This window comes from Ischnura elegans, chromosome 12 (genome assembly GCF_921293095.1).
Source record: "Ischnura elegans chromosome 12, ioIscEleg1.1, whole genome shotgun sequence".
In the NCBI taxonomy this organism is placed as follows: Eukaryota; Metazoa; Arthropoda; class Insecta; order Odonata; family Coenagrionidae; genus Ischnura; species Ischnura elegans.
The window spans coordinates 30,166,787-30,179,535 of record NC_060257.1 but is presented as its reverse complement, the minus strand read 5'-3'; the positions used below and the strand labels follow the sequence as shown (position 1 = coordinate 30,179,535).

The window sequence follows — 12,749 nt, the reverse complement described above, 5'->3', positions numbered from 1 at the left end:
AACACTGATGAAAATTTCTGAACTGCTAAATAAAAGTTATTGAAAACTGCTCGTTGCTGCATCGGTCGATCTAGTGATTTTATTCAAAGCAATAAGTTTTATTTACTTGAAGAGGAAATGCTCCAAGGTATGTCTTTACTATTTGTTTCATATTGAGGTTTCATCGCTCCATTTGGGTTGACAACAGTCACATATACTGGTCCTATCTCGCTACCACACGTTATCAACGGCATAGCCAATTATGTAATTCCAAAATTCGCATTCTCTAGTCCTTACGATAAGCAGAGATTTTCAAAAATCATCCAGCGGCGGCCTCAACACTGTTTTACTGGCACGGCTTATATAAGTTTTTTAGGTAGTGTTTGAGATAATGCTGTTTTCTTTTGCGAAACATATTTTCCCACTTAAATCATAGAATTAGAAAATATGTAAAATCCAGATAAAATTTTTGGCTCGTGTGCATCGTCAAGAAAGATAACAACCGACATAAAAGCGAGGAGAAGCACGATTTAACCGTAGAACGTGTTTGTAAGCTAGCCATAACTCCTTGGAATCATCAGTTAAAATAGAAGCCAACGTGTTACAACTGTGGTAAGGTGAATAAATCAGCAGTAGAAATTTTTTACATGATTGGAAATTGGAAGCCTTACATTTATTTTTCACGCTTATTACTTTGAAGGCTTCTATAATTTTGCTGGATAGATGTCATTTTGTAAGTGTGAGTTTGCTGTTTGCCTACCACCGAAATTCCTCGTGTGTGTTGAATCTGCCTTGAAACTATTCATTGGTTGGCTTAAAATTGACCGAGAATGTTCCAAATCTGGCATATTTACGTGAGATTCCTCATTAAATGAAGCTTTGTTTGGGTACCGTGATGAGTACTATAAATTATTTATCTTTCCATTTTCTTTGTCTAATTATGTGGATGTTTTTTTTTTACCTGTCTATATTGTACAAAACGATTCACTAAATTTTAAGTCTTCTTGATTTCAAACACTTAATCAACAATTGTTGATTAAATAAATGGACTTAAATGATTTATCCACTGTAATGTTAACTTTCCTGAATGACTAGGATGTGCAAAAAAGTGTTCTCTAAAATTTTTGGCTTCTCACTACTTTATTCGAGTGGGAGTGCCTTAAGATGAAAAAGGGGGGGATTTATTTTGAAGTCAATATTATAGGATTTTGAGGAATGCAATTTATTCTTTATTTGAATAGTTTATTATTTTTGGCTACACTTACTTTTTTATTTAAAAATTTTCCTTAATGTATTTTAAATTATCTTATAGATTTGACTGTAGCTTGAATACTTAAAAATGCTGGGGTATAGCTCAAAGATCCTTGGAATTTTGTCAGCCTGTGTGATAGGGCACCAGGCTCTTGCCATTTGTCAAGCAACTATCGGGTGAGTATCTGTAATTTTATCAACTTTAATGAATGGTCCCAGAATTTCAGAATTTTAACTATTGCTATACATCGATTTTATTTCAGGAATGACACAAGAATGCGAATGATATTTGATTTCACTACCGATGCAGTTACCAAGGATTGGGTGGAACAGTCTGACACTGTAAGTGCATTTTTGGCTGTTGACCATGTCCATATGTATGTTTGCAGAATACCAAGTTGAAAGCATTTCAAGAAGGACATTTCCTTTTATAAATTTTGTGCTTCTGCTAGCTTGTGAAACGGGGCCATAGCTAAGAATGTTAGCTTTGGGGGCAGAGAGGTTAACAGGTCAGGCAACAAGTAGATGTTACTGGGGAAACTTACAAGTTCAAGTTGTCCAGTTTGGGCAAAAATTCTCCCAGGTTGGGCTGTACCCGACCTAAACCCCCTGGCTATGGTCCCGTCTTAAAATCGCCATTGTTATTATTATATTTTTAATTAGATTATCACTAGGTGCAATTAAAAATATTTTGTGATTCCTAGCTGATGCTGTAAACATGGAGTTATAGATTATATTATTGGTATACTTTAGAGATGTGCGAATAGTATCCGCGAATACTCGAATACCTCGAATATTAGAAAGTATTCGATATTCGAGGTTTCGAATAGTTATGCCAAAAGTACCGCCTCGAATACCTCGAATACTTTGAATTCGCGTCATACACTGTCGCACGCACGTCGTTGGTAGTTGACTCGGAAAAATGTAGAGAACTGTAGTCATTTAGTGCTCGCAGCGCTGTTTTACTCAAGTTGACGAATTACATCAAATTCGTGGATTTTAGCGGTGAAAAGAGTTCGTCGAGGGGAACCGAAAATGGTCGGGTGAAAAAATCCGAAAATCCCCGATTCCCCCCACCAGGAGAACCTCAGTGCCGTGGGATAGCAATCTTAGGGCATTTCCCACGATCCGCTATCCCCCTCCATTTAGCACTTCCCTCACCCACTCTGACGCTTTCCTCTTCTTCGAAATCAAACAAAAGGTCCCAGATCGCGCAGGGATCGCATTACGAAGACCCCTGCTTCGAAAAAAATATCGAGTTACGAGAACAATAAAAACGTGTTTCACGCCCTCCCCCCTTTTCTCACCCACTGACCTTTTCCTGGCTACCTGCTTCGAAGTTCCCCATTCCTGGAGGTCAACAGCTGTGTGAGTTCCGTGGGATACTTACATTAGCGCATTTCCCAAGATCCTGTATCCCTCTCCATTCAGCACTAGCCCCCCCTCTGAGGCTTTCCTCTTCTTCGAAATAAAAAAAAGGTCACAGCTCGCACAGGGATCATATTACGAAGACCTTAGCTTCGAAAAAATACCAAGTTACACGAGAACAATAGAAACGTCTTTCGGGCCCTCCCTTTTCTCCCCCACTGACCTTTTTTTCCTACCAGCTTCGAAGTTCCCCATTTCTGTGAGCATGAGTCATCTATTAGCACAAAAGGTGTCTAAGAATGACTTTCGTCAATTGATGTTACACCTTTATTGAATTGAAATATTAGTAATGTGCGCGTAATTTCAAAAAGAATAAGACCAAACACGACGTATTTCTGAGTTTATTTAAGCATTTTACGCAAAGAAATAAATGTCAAAATACGACGGAGACTTAGCATTCTGGCGAAACTCGATATGAGCAGCAGAGCTTCTCGGAAGTTGATGCGGTATTTTTTTCCGAAAACATATATCAAGTTACAATTTATGAGTGGTGCTATAAATCTTTATTGTTACAGTCCCAGACAATGGGATATTTTCTCAGAATATTTGGTTTCTCCCTGATAGCAATTCCAATTCATCTTCTTATCTCGTGAGAACTCCCAAAGATGGACTGAAAATAATTGAAGAAAATTCGGTGGAAAAGAGCTTGTATTTTGCAAAATGCCTCAGATTGTCAGCTAGCACTTGGCAGCAGGAGTGAGGGTAAAGCGATGTTAGTTGAATTAATTATATGCCCAATTGTTTCCATAAAATTAAAATATTCATTAATCAGCTAAATTCCTGTTCGAATCATTTAAAGGAAATCAAAATTACTCCCCAAAATCTTGTGTTGCTTGCTGCATAGGCAACCGAGTCAAACATACCAGCATTCATCATTTAGTATTCGAGGTATTCGAAATTCGAGGTATTCGAATATTCGAGCAATGATTCAATATTCGAATTCGATATTCGAATTCGAGAAATCTGCTATTCGACCCATCTCTAGTATACTTATATAATGTTCAAATTGGTCCTGGAGTCAGGGGAATTATAATTGGGACTGACTTGAACACCTCTCTTCTGAGATCACACAATGAGAAACACAATGGTCTGAGAATGGGCGGAGGTTAGAGTTTCACTGTTGGGGGGGAGCATTCCATCTTGGGGTTCACGGGCTATAGAATAGTCTGTTGGGATCATGGGTGTACCCATTGAAAAAAAAATCAGCTGCCCTCCTCCCCTTGAAGCGAAAATTGCAAAATTATTTCAGGAAAATCAGGACTGAATTGAAACAAAAGTTTAGAAAACAAATTTTCTTAACCTTTTCGCACCGAGCTCCTTCGCGGGAAATTGCTTTTGGCTCTACGAAGGGTTTGAGATTTTCTTTTTCGCCCCGTACGGAGTTTGTTTCGGCTTGGAACTCTGCAGGTAGTCGCTTCCTCCCCTTAATTTCCTTTCCTAGCGGGGCCTTGGACCCTTTCCTCGGCAACTAGGCAAATATAATCCTCGACCCTTTTCCCCGAAGGCAGCCCATCCTGGCATACTTTTGCGCTCAGTTCATTGTTGCTAGTGCAATTTCATTTTTTTTAATTGTTACTGTTGCATTAAATGTCAGTTCATCAATGTATTCCTTTCATTTTGCAATGCCTGTAGAACGAATTTCTACGGTTATTTTTAGGATTTTCAGCAAAATGGCACTATATCATAGCCAAATGAGCTTTTCCGAGAAGAGTGAGGTTATCATCTTCCACGTACATATTTCAGTAGGAGAATACTTACACCAATAAAGTACTTATAATATGAGAGTATTTACCTGGGTAGAGCAGTTCTTACTCCTGCAATGGTATGGAATGCTTCTCACAACATGTGTCTACGTAAAACATTCCCTATTGGTACATTAAATTTACGAATTTTGAGGATATGCATTAATCCGTATTTATAGCGAAATTCGTTTATAATACCTTTGTATACAAAGGTTGGTAAGAGGTTATTAAAAATAGCCGCTGTAATTTTGGCTCACGACAAAGAACTGAGATAATCAAATTTTATTACATAACGAGGGCTTTTTTTCATAGAAGTTAAATCGGATATTCTATCGAATTTCAACGTAAATGTACACTTAGAATGTAGCTAACAGAGTAACGTATATTTTTAGATGTAAATCATTACAATATCGCTCCTATAAACTTGCTAGTAAGTTATAAAAACAACAATTAAACATCTAACCTTAGCGTCTCCAAAAATTGTTCTAGGTGATGATCAACTCCATTAATATGAACGCTAGAATTCCGTTTAAAATTTGGAACCAATCAGCAGAACATACAGAATGTAATAACTCGCATTGATTTTTAAAAAATGCAACATTTACGTTTTTAGTTATTCCACCTTATAAACAAATAAGTGACCATGAGCACCTTCCTTGAGTGGGACACTGAGAGCCGGAATGGGCCGAGGTAATCCCCACACGGACAATAGGAAAGGGTCGGACCTCTCGCGCCGAGGGACCCTAATGGCGGTTGGGACCCACTTGGCATGCTTGACCGCGAAACCGTGAAAACACGGCCTATGGCCTTTTGCTTCGAAAAATGCAAGCCGTGAAAAGCCGGCCTTCCTTCTTTAGCATCAGAAAATTCAGGCCGTGAAATCACGCCCTGCGTAGGGAAGAGGTTGAAAATCACAAAAAATGATTTTAGTATAAGACATGAAACTAAAATTAATTTTTTTTTTCAAGCAAATAATTTTTAAAACTAATGAAGTTCAGTAAAAATTGTTATCGAAATGATGGCTTCATTCGCATTTTCTGTGCTTCCCTGTTGCAACTTGAATGACCATGGCTTATCCTCCCTAGTTATGATCCTGGGGTAACCCTGGCTAGGGTCCTCCCTTGGAGAATTTGTTTAAATTAGCCTCTGGAATAAGCATTTTAAGGTCGATTGAATACCTAAATTTTTTTGGTATTTCTACAGGTTTCGTACTTGTTTCGGTCAAAGTACTATTTAAGTTGGGGAGGGGGGGGAGGCCTCCCAAAATTCCACCCATGGGTCTGAGGTGTAGGTCAAGGAGTGGGGTGGGGGACACCTCAGGGGCTGGGTTTGGCCACAGAGGTTGCTAATGGGTTTATGAGCATCGAGTCAAGAGGAAGGAAGGTATTTTCATACTTACATTGGCTATCTAACAATTTGATCATTGGATCCTTCTTCCTCATAGAATGGTCCTCCAAGATCGTTAGAATATTAATGGCTTTGCCTGGTTTCGCTAGGGTAGGACCCGCCCGCCTTTGTGACGGTGCGGGATTCCTCTCCCTTCCCTATCCACTCCCATTCTGCGTCGTCTGGCTCCTATCGCGGCGGTGCCTCCTTCCTTTCTCCTTCCCGTCCTTCCCCTTCTGGGTGCAGAGGAAAAAAGCTCGCGCTTATAGTCCCTGCCCCAGGAGTGTAACCTTGCAAGCCCGCCCTGGAGTCTTGTTTCCACTTACATTGGCTTCAATAAGGGGAAGGTAGTGGTGGTGATGCATGGGTCAGGTGGAAGGGAGTTCCAGTTAGTCTGTTTGTAATCTGAGGAAGTAGGGAAGGTAAGATGGCATCCATTAATTACGTGAGGTGATATTGACGATTTTTGGGCGTCCATCTGCCTCCTTAATGAGATATCTTGAGATTTGGCTCTACCCTCTCCCTCTAATCTCACGTGAGATTGTTCAAAATGCGTATTTCCAGTTAATACGTTTATCTATGCTTCCTTGCATTTGATTTATTGAAAAAAAGAATTTGTTCAATTATTTTTATTTGAGATTATTAAGATCATAGTCTAGAATTATATTACACTGTTTTATGTGTAAAAAAATTATATGATTCTTGCCAGGACCAGGCCCCGCTCACTAGGCAGATGCTAACGAATGCCTGAAGATGTCAGGGCAGTCGCCGCGAGCAGCGCCTCTGGCGGCTCGGCACTGATTAAAGCGCGAATTCGAAAATCCACGGGGGAAATCCTTGTACATACTTAGTTTATGTCTTTATTGGCTGAGATTTTCCTCTCGCTATAATGCCGCAACCATGTAGCAGGAGACATTTACGTTCATGTTGTTCACCGGCTGGGAAACGATGGTAGCCAAGATACCTCTATCATTTAAATAAGACTACCGGCTGACTTTCACTCTTTTTCTCTTACACTCTTTTTCTCGACGTACACTGTCAGGGCCGGCTCAAGGCAAAATACTTACCTCGGAAAACTACTGTTTTGTCGCCCACCTACTGGGGGTTTGGGCATGAGATATCCCCGAATTACAAGGGGCTTGGTATGGAATAACCCCAATCAAATTCGGTCGCCCCATAGCTACGTCGCCCGGCCATGTCCGCTGTTGAGACTAAGTAAGCAGTTAACTAGAATGCCATGCCTTTACATTAAGAATAGCCAAGTTATATTGTAATCATAAACTACAGTGCTAAATTAATATGCATAAATAGTATTTAGAGTACACAATATGAGGAAAATCTCAGTAAATGGTATTGTATGCAATGAAACCAGTAATATGAAAAGAATCAATTAAAAAAAGGAAATAGACTACTACTATGGAAGGTTTTTAAAGTATACCGGGACTAGCCGCGGTGATAACTTTTTACGGGAGTCACCCGCAATGCACAATCGTGCGAAAGATCCACAGAGAAAAAATCATTCGCCTTGACCGGGATTCGAACCCGGATCCCCCGATTTCCGGTCGAGTGCTTTAGCCAGTTAAGCTACCGAGGCGTCATTCTTCCCTGTGGATATTTTCGGACACTACCGGACAAGGTGTTGCTGGACTGCTGAGCATATGATGCCACAAGCAGTCCAAGTCGTGCGCACAGCGCCATAGCCGCACGATTGTGCATTGCGGGTGACTCCCGTAAAAAGTTATCACCGCGGCTAGTCCCGGTATACTTTAAAAACTAGTCCAGAGCGAACACCCCTTGTGTTCTATGTCCGGGCCTGCTCTCCGGCTATGGCGCTGTGCGCACGACTTGGACTGCTTGTGGCATCATATGCTCAGCAGTCCAGCAACACCTTGTCCGGTAGTGTCCGAAAATATCCACAGGGAAGAATGACGCCTCGGTAGCTTAACTGGCTAAAGCACTCGACCGGAAATCGGGGGATCCGGGTTCGAATCCCGGTCAAGGCGAATGATTTTTTCTCTGTGGATCTTTCGTACTACTATGGAAGTAGGAGGAGAGGAAGCGCAATCCTCCTCCTCCTCCTTCCTTGTTACTAACATAATATTACATGAGATAAAGAATAAGACAGCAATCGTTGTTTAAGAATTTATTTGCTGGATACCTTACATTAATCATGGATTTTTTTGGTTCATCCAATTTTATTGCTTCACTATGTTAGTGTCCACTAATTTGAGAAAGAGAATGATTTACATTACTACAACATTGTTAATGGCGTTACTCACTGAACATGCGAAAGTCACAGCATCATTTAACGGGCTAACCTAATCAAATTTGGATTTCTTGAAGAAGTCACTATTTCCTCTTTTGTCCTTCATCACGATATGAACTGATGGTATTCGCAGACACAAAACTTCAACTTCACAAGTCCGTGGTATAATCGCCAGATACATCTCTTTCAAAGTCCGCTATTCATATTGTAAAAGTTCGGCACAACTCCCAAAGAGCAAGAAAACACTCCGGAGTACAGTCACACGCACACAAAAACAATCAATAATTAAATAGCAGCGCGTGATGGGATCAAAATAACGATACACACTGATACACATGCATCACCGTTTCCAAAACAAACAATGGAATTCATCCGGGTAACGACAATTCGATCCTAATCGGTGACCATCTCTATCGATAGTGTGAACCCCTATCGATTGTGAGAGCCACAATCGATCGTGAGACCTTCTATCGATAGCTGCCAAATAAGTCCGAGCCAGATGTCTCCACCGTCGAAAGAGAGAGAGAGAGAGGGCCAAAAGCTATACTATAGGGCCTTATGGGAGTGAGCGAGGCCTGGCCAGGACCCTTTCCCGCACGTTAGATTAGGTGAGAATCAGCTTGACCCCTCCCCCCCTCCCTCCTAAACGCCTCACATAATTAATGGATGCACTCAAAGGTAAGAAAAATGCCCTCATTACAGTCTGGTTGCTGAGAGTTGTCTGATGTCTGGCAGAAGGGTCTAGTTTGGGTAGGGGGTGAGGTTTCCAGGTCAGAAAGAGAAATGCCCTGCTCACATGCAAACAAAAGGCTTCATCTACATAATACCCCGCAATCCACCTAAAAGGCGTGTGGCAGGGGGTGTTAGGACACCAGCCGTTTACAGCAAAAAAAAAAAAAAAATGAAGTGCTCTAACGAGGTTGGGACAAGCATTTATTAAAGTCCTTTATGGTTCGGGGGAAAAACGAATTTCCATATCTATTCGTTCGGCAAAACATCTCTCTTAATTTATCGCTTCTATCGGACCTGGAAATATAGTGTGGCTCTAGTATTATGTTCTCTGTGTTGCTCTTAAAGGTATCCATTCTCAATTTTTCAAGCAATCTAAGCCTAGTGCGCAGCCTCCGAGTCTCCCACCGCTCCCAGCCTAATTCGCTTAACATCTGGAACACTTTCTGTACGCCCGTAGCAGTTTTTGACGAAACGCACAGCCTTCCTTTGTATTTTATTCAGTTCGCGGCTTCCGTGAAGAAAGGAGCTGGAATGGATGACGAGCACAAAGGGCCAACGATTGAGTCGTCATCTTTACCAGGGTGGCTGGTGACTGGGAGAATTGGGAATTATGCGTGAATTTTTTGTCTCTGGAATTATACATGAATTATTCGTGAATTTTTGCTCCAACCTGGGATTTCAAAATCTTTTACTTCAAATTTCACTTTATTTCGTAAGAAATTTTTCCAGTGCTGCATCTATTTTTCTTATCTAACATGTGATGGATGTAATTAATTAAAGACAATTTATGCACGTCTTTGCTTTTCATTTTTTGATTACATTTCAAATTGCACTTTATGAAAACATATGTATCTGTGTAACTATTTCAATTATGAGGTGCTTAGTGGGAAATTCATATATTAAGTGTAAAATTTCCATTATTAACTACATTAAGTTATTGCAAGCCTTAAAATTAGGAACGTAAAATAATGCATTAATATAATAATAGGTGGATTTAGGGTTTAACCTTTGGATTCCTTGGTGGTTTGATAATCATTTTAATCAAGCCTTGCTCAAAGAAATGGTATCCTAGGAATGGAATGAAGGTGTATAATTGAAATACATACATATATTTTCAACCAATTTACATTATTTTTAGGCTTGATTTTTGTATTTCAATTCATTCATCTCTCTTTTTCCCTACCAGGTGAGAACTGTTGGCAAGTCTAAAGCATGCTTTTCCATACAGAAAACTCAGCAATTTAGGAGAGCTGTGTTTTTCTCTTTGTTGAATCCCCAAGACAATGGTGCTGGATTTGCTGGTTCAAGGATCTTAACTAACTTAGATCTTTCATGTGGGCAGAACATACTAATTAAATGCCGTGGACAGGGTAATATCAATTACAAAATTATTTTGAGGCATAAGGGTGAAAATGATGAACCTTATCCGACTTGGGAGAAGTTTTTTGAGGTGAGTGAAAATGAGTATTACAGTCAGTTTCACCAGTACTGCTTTGAATCAAATTGAAAATTAATGTTGGACTTAGCTTGTGATTACCGAGTAGTCTTAACACTTTGAGTGCCGGCTGCTAAATTTAAAGCCCTACTGAAAAATCCAGCCATTTTTACTATATTCGTACATTTTTAAAACATTAGCATCAAAAATATATTTATATTGATGTGCATTTCAATAAAAATGGACTTTGCTCTTCTTTATGAATGAGTTGAATAACATTTATTGCTAATTTTTAAATATATAATTTAACAATGAAAACCTACAGTTTTTGAAAAATGAAAAAGTTGCAACATATGAGGTACCGCCATAACATGCATAATAATTTTTTAAATACGCTCAATTTGAACTATTTAAAGCTTGGAAATCATAAAAAAGCGTTGTTCCAAGCAAAGCCTTATAATTCCTGGATGACAAAAAGGGTCAATGCGCCCTCAACGAACGGTCCATTGGCCCAAAGAATTTTCACACTAAGTGGACTAAGATGAGGATGCCGGTAGCTACAGAGAACTTTTCTTCCTCGAGACATGAAGTGAACTCTTTTTCCATCGAGCAGTTGATTTTTGAAAAAAACAGAACCCCTAAGCAGTAAACTGGAGAAGTACCACGGGCAAAATATTACGGCTTCACGCATGCAATGCCAATTAAATGGAAAGACATAATATTACGTCCATGGCACGCAAAGTGTTAATAAGTAGTCCCAATTAGACTCAGCCTATTTGATACCTCCACTGGACAAATGCTCAACAATCGCCGGCCGAATGAAATTTAGAAGCCCAACAATAAGAATGCGCTCAGCTGGCAGTAGTCGGGGCACAAATGCTCACTTCCATAGCTTGGAGGATTGGAGGTGAGCATTTATGCTCGGGCTACTGCCAGCTGAGCGCATTCGTATTGTTGGACTCCTGGATGAGTGGATTTCATTCGGTATGGGCGATTGTTGAGCATTTGTGCAGTTGAGGTATCTTGTACTTGACTACTGTAGTGATAATGAAAAATAAAATTGTAAATTGAGAAGGAAAAATACTAGATATTCTATGGACTGGTAGGCTGTAGGAATGCAAGTTGGTAATGTTACCCAATTTTCTCCTGTTTATGTTTTTTGACTTGTTTCAAATTATATATGTATCGTATCATTACAATGATACACTAATTACCTTAAAACAGCTCAATGTCAGCAATGCTTCATAATAAATCAAAGGGTATTCTATGCTGCTTAAATTTCAGCATTGTTGCTACAAAATGGTACATTAATATCGATTGTGCAATTAATATATAATTTAATATGTGCATAAATATACCACTTGCAGTTCTAATTTTTTTATGAAATAGATATGTTTTCTTAAACTTAAGAAATTTATTCTGGTAGAATGGTTGCTTAATTATTTTGGCTACAACAGATATTCTCATGATTTCTGTAATACACTTATGCTACACATTGACTTTAGTTTGAGGTATCCTTTCTTTGGTGACTGACTGATGAAATGAATTCTCAAACCAGTGTAAAATAAGTAAATTCTATTCAAAAATGTATTTTTTTTGTTTTTAAGTTAAATAATCCAGTGTATATATACTGTCTTTCAGAGCCCCACCGATTTTTCTGTGGTTTCCCTGAGTCTGAATGAATTTAAGCCCTACTATCGTGGACAACTTGTCAATACTACTGAGAAACTTGATACCTCTCAAATTACAAGTTTTGGAATACAGATACCTGGAGGAGTGTACAGCACATTTAAGCAGCGTGGTCCATCATCCCTTGAAATTGATTGGATAGCTTTGGAATAGAGGAATGCTCCATCCAATTGAGTAGCATTAAGTTTGAGTGGTAAACATGTTGTCTGCCATCATTTTATTAGTGTAGCTAACAGTAAATTGTTTCTCATGAACCCATGAAGTTTTTGAATCCCAACACTGTATGAAGAATATAGTGGCTTTAAATAGCATTATCCATCAGCTACTGATATGTATGTATGAAGGAGGAATATACTTTAAGGATTTGCTATTTAGCTGAAAAAGCTTGTAAATATGCCCTCATAGCCCTTCCTTTCAGTGCTTTTTCCACTGAATGCTTTCTAAAACTATTACGCACATGTAAAGAAAATGTTCATTATCAGAATTTGTTATGTATGGATACATATTCAATAGGTTTTCGTGAGGAACATTAATATTGATGATGAATGTTGTATTGTTTGACTCATAATAATTATATTTTGCTCAATACATTTTTTAAATTTTTTATGAAACTAAATAAATGTTTCATGTTGACTATAATTGTCTACATTGTTTTCTTATGAAAAAATGTAGCTAGTTCCTTGGAGAATCTATGATTGCTCATTCTCAGTTAAAAGCCATTAGGGAGAATAATTGGTATTAAAAAAACTCAGATAAAGACTTTAAGTTATCGTTATAACTTTTGTATTCCTATGGGTGAGATTAGGTACAAATCAAAAGCTAGAAAATACAGTTTCGGGAA

The 12,749-nt window shown here is 39.0% G+C and overlaps 1 protein-coding gene and 1 long non-coding RNA gene across 5 annotated transcripts; one reads left to right on the top strand and one right to left on the bottom strand.

The window, feature by feature from the left end:
- The first annotated feature begins 2 nt into the window (after positions 1 to 2).
- Positions 3 to 12,496, top strand: LOC124168877. Of its 4 annotated transcripts, none has more exons than XM_046547243.1 (5): positions 3 to 127; positions 1,292 to 1,407; positions 1,494 to 1,572; positions 9,971 to 10,234; positions 11,861 to 12,496. In XM_046547243.1, the coding sequence occupies exons 2-5, from the start codon at positions 1,319 to 1,321 to the stop codon at positions 12,059 to 12,061; spliced, it is 633 nt and encodes a 210-aa protein (XP_046403199.1). In that variant the 5' UTR covers positions 3 to 127; positions 1,292 to 1,318; the 3' UTR covers positions 12,062 to 12,496. The 4 variants fall into 4 exon arrangements, with proteins under 4 accessions (XP_046403199.1, XP_046403201.1, XP_046403200.1 ...); XM_046547245.1 differs by lacking the exon at positions 3 to 127 and adding an exon at positions 373 to 591; XM_046547244.1 differs by lacking the exon at positions 3 to 127 and adding an exon at positions 373 to 596.
- On the bottom strand, positions 7,915 to 8,632 carry LOC124168879. Its single transcript, XR_006867001.1, has 2 exons — positions 8,105 to 8,632; positions 7,915 to 8,007 (listed from the first exon to the last, which is right to left on the bottom strand). It is a non-coding gene; the product is annotated as an uncharacterized LOC124168879 (long non-coding RNA).
- Positions 12,497 to 12,749: the final 253 nt, after the last annotated feature.